Below are 17,936 nucleotides of genomic sequence, written 5' to 3' on the forward strand. Positions count from 1 at the left end.
CATCTTAGTGTCGTCTGTAAACTTGGACACATTGCACTTGGTCCCCAACTCCAAATCATCTATGTAACTTGTGAACAATTGTGGGCCCAACACTGAACCCTGAGGGACACCACTAGCTACTGATTGCCAACCAGAGAAACACCCATTAATCCCCATTCTTTGCTTTCTATTAATTAACCAATCCTCTATCCATGCTACTACTTTACCCTTAATGTCATGCATCTTTATCTTATGCAGCAACCTTTTGTGTGGCACCTTGTCAAAAGCTTTCTGGAAATCCAGATATACCACATCCATTGGCTCCCCGTTATCTACCGCACTGGAAATGCCCTCAAACAATTCCACTAAATTAGTTAGGCACGACCTGCCCTTTATGAATCCATGCTGCTTCTGCCCAATGGCACAATTCCCATCCATATGCCTCGCTATTTCTTCCTTGACGATAGATTCCAGCATCTTCCCTACTACCGAAGTTAAGCTCACTGGCCTATAATTACCCGCTTTCTGCCTACCTCCTTTTTTAAACAGTGGTGTCATGGTTGCTAATTTCCAATCTGCCGGGACCACCCCAGAGTCTAGCGAATTTTGGTAAATTATCACTAATTTCCCTAGCCATCTCTTTTAGCACTCTGGGATGCATTCCATCAGGGTCAGGAGACTTGTCTACCTTTAGCCCCATTAGCTTGCCTATCACTACTTCCTTATTCATAACAATCATCTCAAGGTCCTCACCTGTCATAGCCTCATTTCCATCAGTCACTGGCATGTTATTTGTGTCTTCCACTGTGAAGACCGACCCAAAAAACCTGTTCCGTTCCTCAGCCATTTCCTCAACTCCCATTATTAAATCTCCCTTCTCATCCTCTAAAGGACCAATATTTACCTTAGCCACTCTTTTTTGTTTTATGAATTTGTAGAAACTTTTACTGTCTGTTTTATATTCTGAGCAAATTTACTCTCATAATGTATCTTACTCGTCTTTATAGCTTTTTTAGTAGCTTTCTGTTGCCCCCTAAAGATTTCCCAGTCCTCTAGTCTCCCATTAATCTTTGCCACTTTGTATGCTTTTTCCTTCAATTTGATACTCTCCCTTATTTCCTTAGATATCCACGGTCGATTTTCCCTCTTTCTACCATCCTTCCTTCCTTTTTGTTGGTATAAACCTTTGCTGAGCACTGTGAAAAATCGCTTGGAAGGTTCTCCACTGTTCCTCAACTGTTTCACCATAAAGTCTTTGCTCCCAGTCTACCTTAGCTAGCTCTTTTCTCATCTCATTGTAATCTCCTTTGTTTAAGCACAAAACACTAGTATTTGATTTCACCCTCCATCTGTATTTTAAATTCCACCATATTATGATCGCTCCTTCCGAGAGAATCCCTAACTATGAGATCATTAATCATCCTGTCTCATTACACAGGATCAGATCTAGGACCGCTTGTTCCCTCGTAGGTTCCATTACATACTGTTCTAGGAAACTATCGCGGATACATTCTATAAACTCACCCTCAAGGCTGCCTTGACCAACCTGGTTAAACCAATCGACATGTAGATTAAAATCCCCCATGATAACTGCAGTACCATTTCTACATGCATCAGTTATTTCTTTGTTTATTGCCTGCTCCACCATAATGTTACTATTTGGTGGCCTATAGACTACTCCTATCAGTGACTTTTTCATCTTACTATTTCTGATTTCGACCCAAATAGATTCAACCTTAACCTCCATAGCACCGATGTCATCCCTTACTATTGCCCGGATGTCATCCTTGGCCATGTCCCTCCGTATCTCGGTAATCTCCCATCTCTTCAGCCCCACAGCCCTCTTGAGATGTTTGTGTTGCTCTAATTTTGGCCTCTTAAGCATCATCAATTTTAATTGCTTGACCTCTGGTGGCCATGCCTTCAGTTGCACAGTGGCACAGTGGTTAGCATTGCTGCCTCACAGCTCCAGGGACCTGGGTTCAATTCCGGCCTCAGGTAACTGTCTGTGTGGAATTTGCACTTTCTCCAGGTGTCTGTATGGATTTCCTCCGGGTGCTCCGGTTTCCTCCCACAGTCCAAAGATGTGCAGAATAGGTGAATTGGCCATGCTAAATTGCTCCTTAGTGTCCAAAAGGCTAGATGGGGTTACTGGGTTATGGGGGTAGGGTGGAGGCATGGGCTTAAGTAGGGTGCTCTTTCCAACGGCCAGTGCAGACTTGATGGGCTGCATGGCCTCCTTCTGCACTGTAAATTCTATGATTCTATGCATAGGCCCTAAGCTCTTGAATTCCCTCCCACACTTCTTTGCCTCACTACCTCGCTTTCCCCCTTTAAGACATTCCAGAAAACACAGCTCTTTGATGAAGTTTGTGGTCATCTGATTTAATGGGCGAGATTTTCCAACTCGCCAGATCCAATTTCTGGTGCCGCTCCCCCCCCCCCCCCCCCCCCCCCCCCCCCCCCCCCCCCCCCCCCCGGCAGCCCCCCCCCCGGCAGCAGGATCCTCTGTCTCAGCAGCCGGCCAATGGGGTTTCCCCTTGCCATCAGGAAATCCACAGGCGTGAGTGCATGCCACCGAAGCGGAGTATCCTGCCAGAGAATCCCGCCCAATAACTCTTTATATGGCTGGGAATCTAATTTTGTTTTATAATGGGACATTTGATTACATTAAAAGGTACTACACAATTATAAGTTGTTGGTTATTTGAATTCCACAAATAGTCATCATTGTTCAACTGTCCTCAGGAACTCTTTTATGTAAAATTTTCTTTGACCCAAATGTAAGTGGCATATTTAAGTTCAGTATTTCACAGGAAAGCAAAAGTAATGGAAACAACAAGGTCGCAGACAATACAGGACAGTGAACCAAACATTATTAAGAGGTATAATTTTTTAAAATGTGAATCTCTATAAATAAATGCTTATAAAAGTGCATAAAGATTGGTTCCAGTTCTATCCTCACTACCTGGCTTTCTCGAGTACAGACACACAATACAGTTATCTGGGAGCAGCGGCCATTTAATTTTTAAATGTACTGAATGGTCATGTAGCGATTTACATAGAACAATGGTACTCGAGAATGATACATTGTAACATGTAAGTCCCAGACACCACTGTTTCCAGAATTGAACATCAAGTCACAGTAAAATTTGATTCAGCAAAGCAATAACTTGAAGCACTGAGTGGTAAAAACTGGGCAGCATGGAAAAGTTGGGCGGAAAGGCCTGTTTTCATGCTGTAAACCTCCTATGACTTCATCTCATTCAAAGCAATTGAGGGAAAATAACTGATATTCTAAATATGTGTGGAAACCAAGTAATTCATGCAACATTATGATAAATTCTAGACATTAAAATATACTCCACAGTAGATTCAAGCTAAATGCTAGTTCTCACAAGTTGCCAGTTCACAAGGCAAAATCTCAGATACATATTCATGCTTTCGAGAGACTTTCCTGGAATCTACCTTTGACTGATATGCAATTACACTAAATATGAAGGCTACTTTTATTGTAATTATCAGCTTTAGATACTCACAACAATTCATAAACATCTAAAAGTAGAAGTACAATGGAGCAAAAGGCACTTTGGTTTCCCTTACTGAAACTTTTGGTACCCTAACAAACATTTAACCACATTTTCAATTTAACAGCGTCACTAAAAGATGTTGGGCATGATCTAATGGTCAAGTCACGCCCATCTCGAGATGCGACGTGGCCGGTAAACATTGCGAGAGGCCTCTTGTGAGATTTTTTCGGGCTTGTCATGCCTTGGGAGATCTAACGGGATCTCGTAAGATGTTGCGATCTGGATCCCGCCCACCACATCAGGTCCTAAATTTACATATTGAAGTGTGCAGCTAGGCACACTTGAATGTGCACTTGTCGGATCTGACTGGTGCCCGAGATCAAATTTCCTCACCGAGGAGACCCGGGGGGGGGGTGGGCATTTAACACTGGTCTCGACAAATGGGACCAGATGGAATGGCATTGGGGGAGGGGCAGGGTTGGGTTGGCAAGCATGGCAGTGCCAAGGTGCCAAAGTGGCACTTTGCCCACACCAGAGATTGGGCCCAGGGGTACCCTGCCCTATTGAGGTGAGGTGCTGGAAGCTTGAATACTCCCTGAAAGGTGAATTGGATTGGATTTGTTTATTGTCATGTGTACCGAGGTACAGTGAAAAGTATTTTTCTGCGAGCAGCTCAACAGATCATTAAGTACATGAGAAGAAAAGGGAATAAAAGAAAATACATAATAGGGCAACACAACATATACAATGTAACTACATACGCACTGGCATCGGATGAAGCATACAGGGTGTAGTGTTAATGAAATCAGTCCATAAGAGGGTCATTTAGGAGTCTGGTGACAGTGGGGAAGAAGCTGTTTTTGAGTCTGTTCGTGCGTGTTCTCAGACTTCTGTATCTCCTGCCCGATGGAAGAAGTTGGAAGAGTGAGTGAGCCGGGTGGGAGGGATCTTTGATTATACTGCCCGCTTTCCCCAGGCAGCGGGAGGTGTAGATGGAGTCAATGGATGGGAGGCAGGTTCGTGTGATGGACTGGGCTGTGTTCACGACTCTCTGAAGTTTCTTGCGGTCAAATGAAGTTACTGTGAAAAGCCCCTAGTCGCCACATTCCGGCGCCTGTTCGGGGAGGCTGTTACGGGAATCGAACCGTGCTGCTGGTTCGATTCCCGTAACAGCCTCCCCGAACAGGTGCCGGAATGTGGCTACGAGGGGCTTTTCACAGTAACTTCATTTGACCGCAAGAAACTTCAGAGAGTCGTGAACACAGCCCAGTCCATCACACTGCATAGAGCATCGGCCTCGATTATGGGCTCTATAATCTATAATCAAGTTCTGGAGTCGGACTTGAACCAAGACGAATTGGCGCATTGAGGGTTGGGGGTTGGAGGGTTCTCCGCGGAGGCCATGGTGGGTGGATCATGGCACCACTGATCTCCTCCTGCACTGTTGAGCGAAGTTTGTTAGTGCAGGCAAGGGACTAAGTGCAGCCTCGGCGGGGCGTTCCTCACCCAAGGCCCCGAAATTAAGCAGCGTCCCATTTAATACCGGCACTGCCAATGCCGGGAAACACCCAGCTACACCCGTTCAACAAGAGACTGTTTCATTTCCTTTAAATCACGTCCGCTGTCAGCATCATTTCACCCTACTGCAAATAATAATAATAATAATAATCCCCTCGTCACCACATTCTGGTGCCTGTTCGGGTACACCGAGGGAGAATTCAGAATGTCCAAATTACCTAACAGCACGGCTTTCGGGACTTGTGGGACGAAACCGGAGCACCCGGAGGAAACCCATGCAGTCACGGGGAGAATGTGCAGACTCCGCACAGACAGTGACCCAAGCCGGGAATCGAACCTGGCGCTGTGAAGCAACAATGCTACCCACTGTGCTACCGTGCAGCTTCATGTCACCAATATAACCAAATAAAATAGCTGCATCCAGGGATGTGCTCATAGTATAAAAAAATTATACACTAGCCCATTTCTCTTTCAGAACAGCCGTCTGGATAGGCACTCTCTCGCATAAATATCAAGGGAATAGTTGGCAAGTGCTAATCTCCTCTTGTTCCTTTCCTTTTGGAATTAGTTGCACAGTTAGCTCTTCTTGATAAATTAATGCTGCACACTGCTGAATTTTATGCTGAGTCACTTGCAATGAGAGAAAGTCCAGCTGATTGTGGAAGGTTACGATACTTACTGTGTAAATAGTCAAGCAAGCTCCCATTTTTCATCAGTTCAGTAATAATGTAGATAGGTTCTTCTACAGTGCAGACAGCATACAGCTGAATAAGCTTGGGATGTCTCAGCCTCTTCATTATTTGTGCCTCTCTCAGGAAGTCTTCTTTGGCCATCGCACCTAAAAATGGACAAATTTAATTATGCAACCTTATCCAGTAGCATCAGTGATTAAAGCTAACAGGGTAGGTGTAATTCAGAAGGAAGGGATCAATAGCATTAATTTGGTGTGGGCCAAAATTTTCAAAACACTATTCAATGTCAGCTAGGTTCTTATCTAAGAGTCCAAAGCATCTTGGTTCAAGTCCGACTCCAGAACTTGATTATAGATTATAGAGCCCATAATCGAGGCTGATGCTCTATGCAGTACTGAGGGAGTACTGAGTATGCAATAGAACATACAGTGCAGAAGGAGGCCATTCGGCCCATCGAGTCTGCACCGACCCACTTAAGCCCTCACTTCCACCCTATCCCCGTAACCCAATAACCCCTCCTAACATTTTTGGTCACTAAGGGCAATTTATCATGGCCAATCCACCTACCCTGCACGTCTTTGGGTTGTGGGAGGAAACCGGAGCACCCGGAGGAAACCCACGCAGACACAGGGAGAACATGCAGACTCCGCACAGACAGTGACCCAGCGGGGAACCGAACCTGGGACCCTGGCGCTATGAAGCCACAGTGCTATCCACTTGTGCTACCGTGCTGCCCAATAGGTAAGTATTTGTTATGGGCGAGGTGTTTTCAGAACCCCAAAATGTATCATGGAGTTCTACCAACCTCCCCCTTTAATGTATTTGTTGCTTTTCCCAGCACACGGCTTGTTCCCTCGGTGTGGGATTACAATTATGGACGCGTGGGTTTTTAAACACAAAACAATGTTTATTCCATGAACTCAACTTAACATCTTAAATAAACATTGGATCTCTTAACGCCCCTTACTTCAAACATAACTCTGAAAATATTGCAACAGTAAATAATTCCTCAAAATGTTCCTTCAAACTTCCAAGAGACTTAACACCTTTAAACAGAATCACATCAGGTTAAAGGCTTTACTATTATGAGTTTAAATCACCCAAATGATCCAGAGATAGTCTTTCATGGCAGACATCACAGTAAATCCAGCTCATTGCAAAACACAGACACTCCCCAAGCTCTTTTCCTCCAAACTGCAGCTCTCTGGAAACACACAGACACACACAAGCTGCTTTTTCAAACTGAAACTTAAAACTACAAAATGGCTGATCTAAAGCCCAGCTCCCCCCACACTCTGACATCACTGCGTATTCTTAAAGGTACATTGCGTAAACATCCATTTCTTAAAGCCACTCTCACATGATAATATGGTAAGAAATGTAACTTTATAGACTCCTCATGACCTGACCTTAACTGGATATCATGCCTTTTTGCATGTGCCTTCACATCCAATATAGAATCATAGAATTTACAGAGGCCATAAAAGGAGGCCATTTGGCCCATCGTGTCTGCACCGGCCCTTGGAAAGAGCACCCCACTCAAGCACACACCTTCTCCATCCCATCCCCTTAACTCAGTAACCCCAATTAACCTTTTTGGACACTAAGGATAATTTAGCATAGCCAATCCACCTAACCCGCACATCTTTGGACTGTGGGAGGAAACCGGAGCACTGGGAGGAAATCCACGCACACACGGGGAGAACATGCAGACTCCACACAGACAGTGACCCAGCGGGGAATCGAACCTGGGACCCTGGAGCTATGACGCAACTGTGCTAACCACTATGCTACCCTGCTGCCCCTGAAGGAAAAGTGCAAAATATAGGGCACAATTCAGTGACCCCAATGTGCCCGGCGCGGTCTGGGCACAATGGGTGAACCACATACGAGCCTCAGATAGGAATTTGCACTGGGCGCGAAATCTCACCTGAGCCACCCGACTCGCGCTACCCACCCTGATTTGGATCTTGCCCAAGCTGTGGCTCATATCAGATTCATCTGCTGTCCGGCCCTCACCAGCCGCACCTGGGAAACCTCGCCAGGGGGCTGTCTAATATTGTTTCCAAAAACAGTCGTAACAAAACTTAGGGGCTCTCCCAGGCTACTGAAGCCCCCCCCCCCCCCCAAGTAGAAGGGGACAGGGCTGGGTGGCAACCGGGCACCACCACGCAGGTACCCTGGCAGTGCCAGGGTGACCAGCTGGCACTGTCAGGGTGCTTGGATGCCAGGTTGGCACTGCCAGGGGTCAGGCCTGGTTTGGGAGGGGGGGGGATTTTGCCAGATCGAGAGGGAGTGAGGGGGGTTCCTCGGGGCCTCCCACAGGTTCAGGGGAAGGGAGGGGGGGGGGTGTTTCTTTCACACAATTTGGCGCTCAGATCTGCATGCAGCCTTTCCTGCTGGTGACATTGGCTCAGCAGCAGGAAATCACTTTTAAGTGCAGTCTCAGGGGGTGAAAAGCCCCGATGTCAAAAATGGGCAAAGTGCCATTGGATGGCTGAGAAATACCCCACTAAACATGGCATGCACATACAGTTCATTCCGCGTCCCTGAAAAAGCAATTCAGCTAAAGTCCACTCCCCTGTCCTTTTCCAGCCCTACAATTTTCTACATTACAAAAGCTTATCCAATTCCCTTTTGGAAGCCATGTGCCTCTGCCACACTCTCAGGATGTACATTCCAAATCATAACTACTATTTAAAAATTCTTCCCTCACGGCACCTTTTGCCAATCTCCTTCTATCTGCTCCTCGGGTTCTCAAACCTTCTGTCAACAGAAACAGTTATTCTCTAGCTACTCCATCTAGGGCCCTCATCAGTTTGGACACTTATTTCAAATTTCCTCTCAAACCTCCTTAGGAGAACAACTCTCCATGTCTCCAATTTATCTAGGGAGGAATTCCCTCATCCATGGAATCACCCATTCTCGTAAATCTTTTCTGCACACTCTCATGGCAAAACAAGGTCAAATACAAATTGGTAAGCTGCTTCATTTCACAAACAGCAAGGTGACAGACAGAGGAACAGTCAAAGGAAATTCTACATACTTGGCACAATCACCTTTCTATTATCTAGAACAGGGGAACAACAACAAATTGCCTTGTTCCTGCCCTCATTATCAGATAAACAATTAATTGCCTTGCTCCCCACCCCTTTTTTTCAGCTGATTTACTTGTTTCATTGGACAGGATTTTCCGACCCTGCCAGCAGCAGGCGCCATCGCGGACAAGAGGGGACGTTTTGGAGAATTTTTGACCTTTCTCCAAATGTTCCTGTCCCATCCACAAAGATGCGTGCCACTGGCAGGGCTGGAAAATCCCACCCACTCTCTTTCTTGCTGACTATTTCGAACTGTGATAACTGATTTCCTGATTTTTCAGCAGGTCATTCCAGGCCCAGACTTACACCTCGTTTCAAATGAGACGCTACATCACAGGTCCCTTTTGTTTTTGGTTAATTCTGAATCCAAGAATCCTTGGCAGTTCCAGCACATTCCGAACTGTCGACACTGACCCAAAAGTGTACATTTTCTTCAGAAACCCTCTGTTCTGCTCTGCTCAGTTGAATTGAATTGTCCTGTGCACATGGATGTGAATATTTGTTGTCAGTTAGGGCAAGGCGAGGAATTGTTTAATATCTCAGGTCTTGCTGGCCGATGTTGCTTGGGAATTAAGCTAAGAAATTGTCATTACACCCGTTTGAAAAGGACAACGTAATGATATTCCCCAAACTGACCCACCTAACTTTAACACCTATTGTCAATAATTGCAGCCTCTGGTCTCTCATTTTGAAACCGATGCCAGTTACATTTGTTCGAAACACAACACATGTATACAACGCAATTCCAAAATCCTTCCAATTAAATGAACTCCCATTGTAGGAAGGTGACACCATCCTTTTATGGAATAACTAAAATATGCACAGAACAATTACAACCTTAGAAGATTTCATGTTTGTTTGCTTAAAAGCAGTGATAACAGCAGAAATGGGGCAATTATTAGCTTCCAGGCAAGGAGAAACCGGCAGCTTGTCCTCAGAATCGAGCTCGCAGAAGTTAGTTAAAGTGAGGGATAAGTAAGGGGAGCAGCGGTAAAGCAGCAAGTTAACATTTGTGAAATCATTTGTGAAACACAGAAAGATTAATGATACTCACCTAGCCATTAATGCAGAGGAACTTGGTGCAATAACCATCACTAGGGAGACAGTATTGAATAAACTGATGGGATTAAGGACAGATAAGATTCTGCAACCTGATGGCCTACACCCTAGGGTATTAAGGGAGGAGGCAGTGGAGATAGTGGATGCATTGGTTATAATACTTCAGAATTCCCTGGATTCTGGAAGGGTTCTGGTGGATTGGAAACACGCTAATGTGACACCCCTATTGAAAAAGGGAGAGAGGCAAAAAGTAGAAAATTATTGACTGGTTAGCTTGACCTCGGTGGTGGGGAAGTTGCTGGAATCAGTCATTAAGGAGGAGATGACTGAACCTTTGGAAAGACAAAGCTCAATCCACCATTGTCAGCAGGAAGGGTATGTCATGCTTGACAAACTTGCTCGAGTTCTTTGAGGACGTAACCAGCAAGGTGGATAATGGGAAACCTGTGGATGTGGTATATCTAGTCTTCCAGAAGGCCACAGCAAAGACTGATCCAAAAGGTGAGATAGCAGGGGATTGGGGGTAGAGTACCAGATTGAATTGAATATTAGCAGAATGACAAAAAGCAGAGGGTCGGGATAAATGGGTCCTTCTCTGGCTGGCGAACTGTAACTAGCGGCGTGCTGCAGGGGTCAGTCCTCGGACCTCAACTGTTTACAATTTATATAAATAATCTGCAAGCAGGGACAGAGAGTAACATAGCAATATTCATGGATGATACTAAAATAGGTGGGAAAGCAGGCAGTGAAGAGGAGATAAAGATTTTACAAACGGATACAGATAGGCTTGGAGATTGGGCCAAAATTTGGCCGATGGGGTTTAATGTAGATAAGTACAAAATTATCCATTTTGGCCGAAAAAATAGAAAGGAAAATTATCTAAATGGAAAGAAGATTCGAGACGGATGCCTTTGTTCATGAATTGCAGAAAGTCGGTATGCAGATACAACATGTAATTAAAAAGACAAATGGAACGTCAGCGTTTATTGTAAAAGGACTGGAGTTGCAATTGGATAGGGTGCTGGTGACACCACATCTGGATTATTGTGTCCAGTTTTGGTCTCCTTATTTGAAGAAGGATATGGTGGCATTGGGGACAGTTCAGAGGAGGTTCAGCAGATTGATTGGCAGGATGAAAGGGTTGACATAGGAGGAGAGATTAAACAGTTTGGGTTTATACTCTTGGAGTTTAGAAAGATGAGAGGGAATCTGATTGAGGTGTATGTAATGCTAAAAGGGATTGATAAAGTAACTGTAGACCAAATGTTCCCCATTGTGGGGAAATCTTGTGGAGAGGTCACGGATATGGGTTGCGTGGCAGTAGATTTAGAACTGAGATGAAGAGGAACTGCCTCTTGCAGAGGGTGGTGAATTTGTGGAACTCGCTGACCCATAGTGTGGAATCGGTTAAATGGTTTCAAGGAGGAGATAGGTATATTTCTGATTTTAAAAACAGGTTAAAGGGATATGAACAACAGGTGGGGAGGTGGATTTGAGACCAGGAAGAAATCAGCCATGATCTGATTGAATGGTGGAGCAGGCTCGAAGAGCTGAATTGCCACCTTCTGCTCCTAATTCCTATGTCCCTATGTTTGCTACCAAAGAATTCTCACTTGTACAAATATATGTTTAGGCGCCACAGTGCAACCTCCATCAATTCTCTTATCGGATTCCCATAGTGGCTGCTTCCTGTCATTTGAAAGTAAACAGGTCCTGCACAACAGTCTGGCACTCCCAAACAAAAAATGGCACTGGGGTCTTAACTATGTCTGGAGAATTGAATTTGAATGGGTCAACGAGGCATCCACCTATTTCTGGTGGAAACGTTGGATGCCCATATTGAGGCCGACCGCACAAGCTTCTGGCAGGAATATGGGGGGGGGGGGGGGGGGGAAATATTCTTTTGAAATTTTGCTGTCACCCCTGGTCCATTTCTGGTGGAAATATTCTTGCTGTGCAGAGACACCAACATTGGAGTCGGTGGGAAGATTTTCTCTTTTTTTTGACAATGTGTCAAATGAGGTGGGAAAACCAGCATGTAGCCTGCTGGCCGCATTGCCACCTTTTCGCGCCATATATCTTGACACAATGTCAAAATAATTCAGATTTTTGTTTTTAAATTTAGAGTACCCAATTATTTTTTTTCCAATTAAGTGTGGCCAATGCACCTAACCAGGCACATCTTTGGGCTGTGGGAGCGAAACCCATGCCGACACGGGGACAATGTGCAAACACCACACAGTGATCTAGGGTCGGGTTCGAACCCGGGTCCTCAGCACCATATTCAGAAGTGCTAACCATTGGGTCACCGTGCCATCCATGGCAAAATAATTCTGTGAAGTGGGTTCCATGTCATCACACTGGTGGGGTGGGGCGTTCCAATAACATCGGCCCCCGATAGATGGGTGGCCTGATTTGAAAACAACTAAAATTTTAAAAGAAGCACAAATACTCCACAGAAGATCCCCTTCCCCAGGGAACACGATCCCACTACCGACCCTGAACCTCCCCAATAGAAGCCACTCCCAGGCAGTGCCATGGCAGGGGTAGTGACAATGGGCAAGATCCTCTTCCTGCCCGGTCCTGTATTTACATGGCAAATGGAGTTTAATGCAGAAAATTGTGAGGTGATTCATTTTGGAGGGAGTAACAGAATACAGAGTACTGAACTAATGGTAAGATTCTTGGTAGTGTGGATGGGCAGAGAGATCTCGGTGTCCATGTACATAGATCCCTGAAAGTTGCCAGGTTGATAGGGTTGTTAAGAAGGCGTATGGTGTGTTAGCTTTTATTGGTAGAGGGATTGCATTTCGGAGCCATGAGGTCATGTTGCAGCTGTACAGAACTCTGTACAAAAAGCCGCATTTGGAGTATTGTGTGTAGTTCTGGTCGCCGCATTATAGGAAGGATGTGGAAGCATTGGAAAGGGTGCAGAGGAGATTTACCAGGATGTTGCCTGGTATGAAGGGAAGATCTTGGGCATGATTCTCCGACACCCTGCCGGGTCGGAGGATCGCCGGGAGCGGCGTGAAACCTGCCCCCACCGGCTGCCGAATTTTCCGGCGGCGGGGATTTGACGGGGGCGGGAATCGCGGCGCACCGGTCGGTGGCCGCTGACAGCGGCCTCCCCGGCGCTTCTCTGGCCCGTGATGGGCCGAGTGGCCGCCCGTTTTCGGCCAGTTTTTGGCCGGCGTATTTTACACCAGGTATTTCCGGCGGGACCTGGCTGCGCGGGCGGCCTCGGGGGTCCTCTGGGGGGCACGAGGGGATCTGGCCCCGGGTGGTGCCCCCACGGTGGCCTGGCCTGCGATTGGGGCCCACCAATCCGCGGGCGGTCCAGTGCCGTGGGGGCACTCTATTCTTCCACGTCGGCCGCTGTGATCCTCCGCGATGGCCGACGTGGTGATGATCCTCACTGCGCATGCCCTGGGATGACGCCAGCACACACTGGCGCTCCCGCGCATGCGCCAATTCGCGCCGGCCAGCGGAGGTCCTTCAGCGCCGGTTGGCGTGGCGCCAAGCCCCTTCCCTGCCGTCCGGCGCGGCGCAAACCACTCCGCCGCCGGCCTAGCCCCATCCTCCGCACCTTTGGTGCGGCCCGACGACGGAGTGGTTCACGCCACTCCTTTGCGCCGGAGTTGCCCACCCCGCCGATTCCGGCAGAATCCCACCCCTTATGGGGGAAGGCTGAGGGACTTGAGGCTGTTTTCGTTAGAGAGAAGGTTAAGCGGTGACTTAATAGAGGCATACAAGATGATCAGAGGATTAGATGGGGTGGACAGTGAGAGCTCTTTTCCTCAGATAGTGATGGCTAGCACGAGGGGGCATAGCTTTAAATTGAGAGGAGATAGATAAAGGACAGATGTCAGAAGCAGGTTCTTTTTTCAGAGAGTAGTAAGGGCGTGGAATGCCCTGCCTGCAACAGTAGTGGACTCGCCAACATTAAGGGCATTTAAATGGTCATTGGATAAACATATGGATGATAATGAAATAGTGTAGATGGGCTTGAGATTGGTTTTACAGGTTGGCGCAACATCGAGGGCCGAAGGGCCTATGCTGCGCTGTAATGTTCTCTTGTTCTATTGTATACGCTGTCCTAGCGGTGATTGTTCACCGTCTCCATTCGTTACAGCCTGACATCCTGCCAGCGGGCGTGGGGGTTGTGGGTGGGGGTGGTGGGGGCGGGGCGGAATCTCAACATGGAGGGGAGGGCGTTCAGATAATGCAGCAGCAAGCCTGCTAATGATATTTAAATGTATGGTATTGGGGTTCCTGACATTTCATGGTAGGGTCCCAATTAAGTCACTGGCGGGGGACACAGACAATCGAGCAGGGAAATCGCGCTGGTGTGAAGGTCATTTTGCAAGGCCCTCCTTGATTCTCCAGCCCCACCTCATTCCCACCTACCAAAAAAGGCGGCCTTTATGATTGGAATTTCCAGCTCTTCCCAGTCATGCTGAGGCCAAACCCTGCCACGGGCTCCCCGATGGCCGGACGAGTGAGCCATGCAAAACGCTATTGACCTTGGCGCGATCAAAAGGACCAGCCAGCATCCAGCGGCAGTCAATCTCCACTGCGGGAAAACCCGCAGTGGGGAGGAGGGTGGTGGATAATTCCGGCCTATGTTTCTGGACACCAAAACCAAGGAATGGGTTTGTTTTTCCTATTAACCATTTTTAGTGACATAACCTCCACAGCTGCACATCAAGGACCCTCTGCTTCACTGTTTAGTTTAACATCTTACCATTTAAGATGTATTTCCTTTCTCGATTTATTTCCAAAACTCATTATTTGTCATTTTTCTGAACTGAGGTGCAGCACTTAGGGGCAGCACAGTAGCATAGTGGTTAGCACAGTTTCTTCACAGCTCCAGGGTCCCAGGTTCGATTCCCGGCTTGGGTCACTGTCTGTGTGGAGTCTGCACGTTCTCCCGTGTGTTTGTGGGTTTCCTCCAAGTGCTCCGGTTTCCTTCCACAGTCCAAAGATGTGCAGGTTAGGTGGATTGGCCATGCTAAACTGCCCTTAATGTCCAAAAAAAGGTTAAGTGGGGTTACTGGGTTACGGGGATAGGGTGGTGGTGTAGGCTTGGGTGGGGTGCTCTTTCCAAGTGCCGGTGCAGACTCGATGGGCCGAATGGCCTCCTTCAGCACTGTAAATTCTATGATTCTAAGAGCAACACAGACCATCCCATCTTGCCCATCAAAGATTTTAGAATCATCACAATTTTTCATAGCCTCCAAATTAAACACCGCTCATTTATATATTTACAAACTCACATTTATTTCACCATTATATTGGCAATCACTAGTAATAATTTCATACATTAATTAATTGTTTATCTTATGTTTTGCATTTCCAAAGATCGAACGAGTGAACGTACCAGTTTTTAGTGTTTTTATTGCCACTTGAGTTCTGTCATTCCAAACACCTTGCCATACTTCTCCAAATGTTCCAGCACCTAATTTCATTATCAGTTTCAGAGAATTGCGAGGAATTTCCCATTGATCCACAGTGTTGTAGGATAATCCAACAGTTACTGGCGTTTCTACCTGATGATTTAAAACAAAGAGAGAGTCAAACACTTTTACAGGAGAGCCGGAAGTTAGAATCCATTAGCTTATGGAATAATTAAAATGAAGATTCACAAAATCTATAAGAAACTCCTGCCATGATTTTGTCATAAACTAAACTCAGAGCAAAGCAACATTTTATAAGTGATTAGGCTGCTAATTACATTTTTCAAAACATAACGTGGGTTTCCTCCGGGTGGTCCGGTTTCCACCCACCATCCAAAGAAGTGCAGGTAAGGGGGATTGGCCATGCTAAATTGCCCTTAGTATCCAAAAGGTTAGGTGGGTTATTGGGTTATGGGGATAGGGTGGAGGCATGAGTTTAAGTTGGGTGCTCTTTCCAAGGGCCAGTGCAGACTCGATGGGCCGAATGGCCTCCTTCAGCACTGTAAATTCTATGCTTCTATGATTATGTAACAAATTTCATTTATAATATTCTGGGAGAAGCCACATATTAATCAGATAATATATTTCTACTGATGGGCTCAAGCATAAATACCTGTGCTCTGATACTACAGAAATTAGTATAACCACAACAAGATAATAGAACAGCTGCCTGACCACCACATTAAACAGAAAGAAATTGCATTTATCTCGCACTATTTATACATTCACAATGTCCTAAAGTGCTTTGAAAGCAATGAAATACTTTTAACATGTAGTCACTGCATAATGTTGAGAAACACTGTCGCCCATTTATCCACAGCACGCTCCCACAAATAGCAGAGGGATACATGACCAAATAATCTTTTTTTTAAAATAAGCCTGGTTGAGGGATAAGTACTGACCGGGATGCCCAGAAAAATCAGCTGTTCTTCTTTGAGCGGGATTTCTTGCATCCACCTGGCAGGGCACATAGCCAGGGATACATCATCACTACCCCCTCAGTATTGAACCGGAGAGCATCAGCCTGGATCACGTGTTCAGGTTTCCAACGTAGAGCCTTGAACTCAAACCTTCTGAATCAGAGGTGAGTGTAATATCACTGAGCCAAGGCTGCCATTATAGCATGAAACTAATAGAATGCGACTAGAATTAAGAAAATACTCCAGATTGTACAGGTTGGGGTTCTTTTCCCTGGAATAATTAAGACAAATTGAGATCTTCAAAATTTTAAAGAAGTTTGACAGGTGGATGCAGAGAAACGGTTTCCACTTGTGGGTGCGTTCAGCACAAATAGACGTAAATATAAAAAGCCCGTAACAGATTAAAGAAAGAATTTAGGGGGGAAATGTCCACAAAGTGGAGATTTTAGAATTTTTTCCGAAAGGTAGAGTTTAAACTTAGAAAGTTGGGAATGGGGATTGGCCATTTAGCCCCTTGAATCTGATCTGCAATTCCATAACATAGTAGCTGATCTGAGACCCAACTCTATATTCACACACTGTCGCTTGACAATACAGAATTTGAATATTGCTGAAAAGAGAGACATGTTGCTGAAGCTTTTCATTTTGCACTCATCAGGCCAAATGTTAAGAATGCCAAGTTTCAAACAATCACACCAATATATACAAGAGAAAAGGATGCTGATTGGCCACGGCAGTGCCATTGAGAAATCAACAGGGAACTCTCCAACCAACAGAAATAGTTTACCCGAATCTACCCAGGCTGTTCCCCCACCAATATCACAAAAAGTTAAATCAAGTCACCCTTTAAGCTTCTAATTTCAGACATAGAGTCATAGAGGGGAAATTTGAGCCCATACTAACTGTTTGCAGCATCAGCAGTGCGGCCAGAAAATCCCGCAAGAATCGGGAACCGCGTTTCTTGCCAGAGAGATCACGTTTCCTAATTTTCCGCACCCCTTACTGGTGATGTCACGAGGTTCATACCCACAAAGGGCGTGAACCTCATTTTAATAGATCTACATCCATTTAAATATCATTAGCGGGTCCCCCATCATCTGATTCCCCCCCCTCACTACATATTCATCCCTCAGTTTACATCCTTTCTATAGTGTGGTGACCAGAACTGTACACAGTCCTCTAACTGTGGCCCAACAAGCGTTTTATGCAGTTCCATCATAACCTCCCTGCTCTTATATTCTATGTCTTGGTTTGTATCCCAGGGAATACAACCCTAGATTATGTAATCTCTCCTTGCAGTTTAATTCTTGGAGATCGGATATCATTCCAGGTAATCCATATCGCACTGTCTCCAAGGCCAATATATCCTTCCGATAGTGTGGCGCACAGAACTGCTACAGTACTCCAGGTATGGTCCAACCAGGGCTTTATGAAGCATGGCTTTTAACCCCTGCAATCTAGTCCTTTAGAGATAAAGGCCAGCATTCCATTAGCCTTGTTGATTATTTTCTGAATTTTTTCAATATGTTTTGACAATTTAAATACTTGGACTTCCAAGGCTCTTTGGGCCCCCACTCAAGCTTTATATCATTTAGAAACAACCCTGTTCTTTCCTTTTAGGTCTGACCATTGACCTTCACCAAAATCCTTTTGCCACAGTTTTGAGCATTAACTCCTTAAGTAAT

At 45.7% G+C, this 17,936-nt stretch overlaps 1 protein-coding gene across 1 annotated transcript in view; it reads right to left on the reverse strand.

The window, feature by feature from the left end:
• frk (fyn-related Src family tyrosine kinase) overlaps positions 1-17,936 on the reverse strand; it is a 186,009-nt gene that overhangs the window by 12,897 nt on the left and 155,176 nt on the right. Inside the window, exons 4-5 of the mRNA XM_072499422.1 lie at positions 15,256-15,424; positions 5,706-5,864 (exon numbers count right to left, since the gene is read on the reverse strand). Of these exons, the coding sequence (XP_072355523.1) occupies positions 5,706-5,864; positions 15,256-15,424 (328 nt within the window). The remainder of the gene's footprint in view (positions 1-5,705; positions 5,865-15,255; positions 15,425-17,936) is intronic.

Source organism: Scyliorhinus torazame, chromosome 4 (assembly GCF_047496885.1).
Source record: "Scyliorhinus torazame isolate Kashiwa2021f chromosome 4, sScyTor2.1, whole genome shotgun sequence".
In the NCBI taxonomy this organism is placed as follows: Eukaryota; Metazoa; Chordata; class Chondrichthyes; order Carcharhiniformes; family Scyliorhinidae; genus Scyliorhinus; species Scyliorhinus torazame.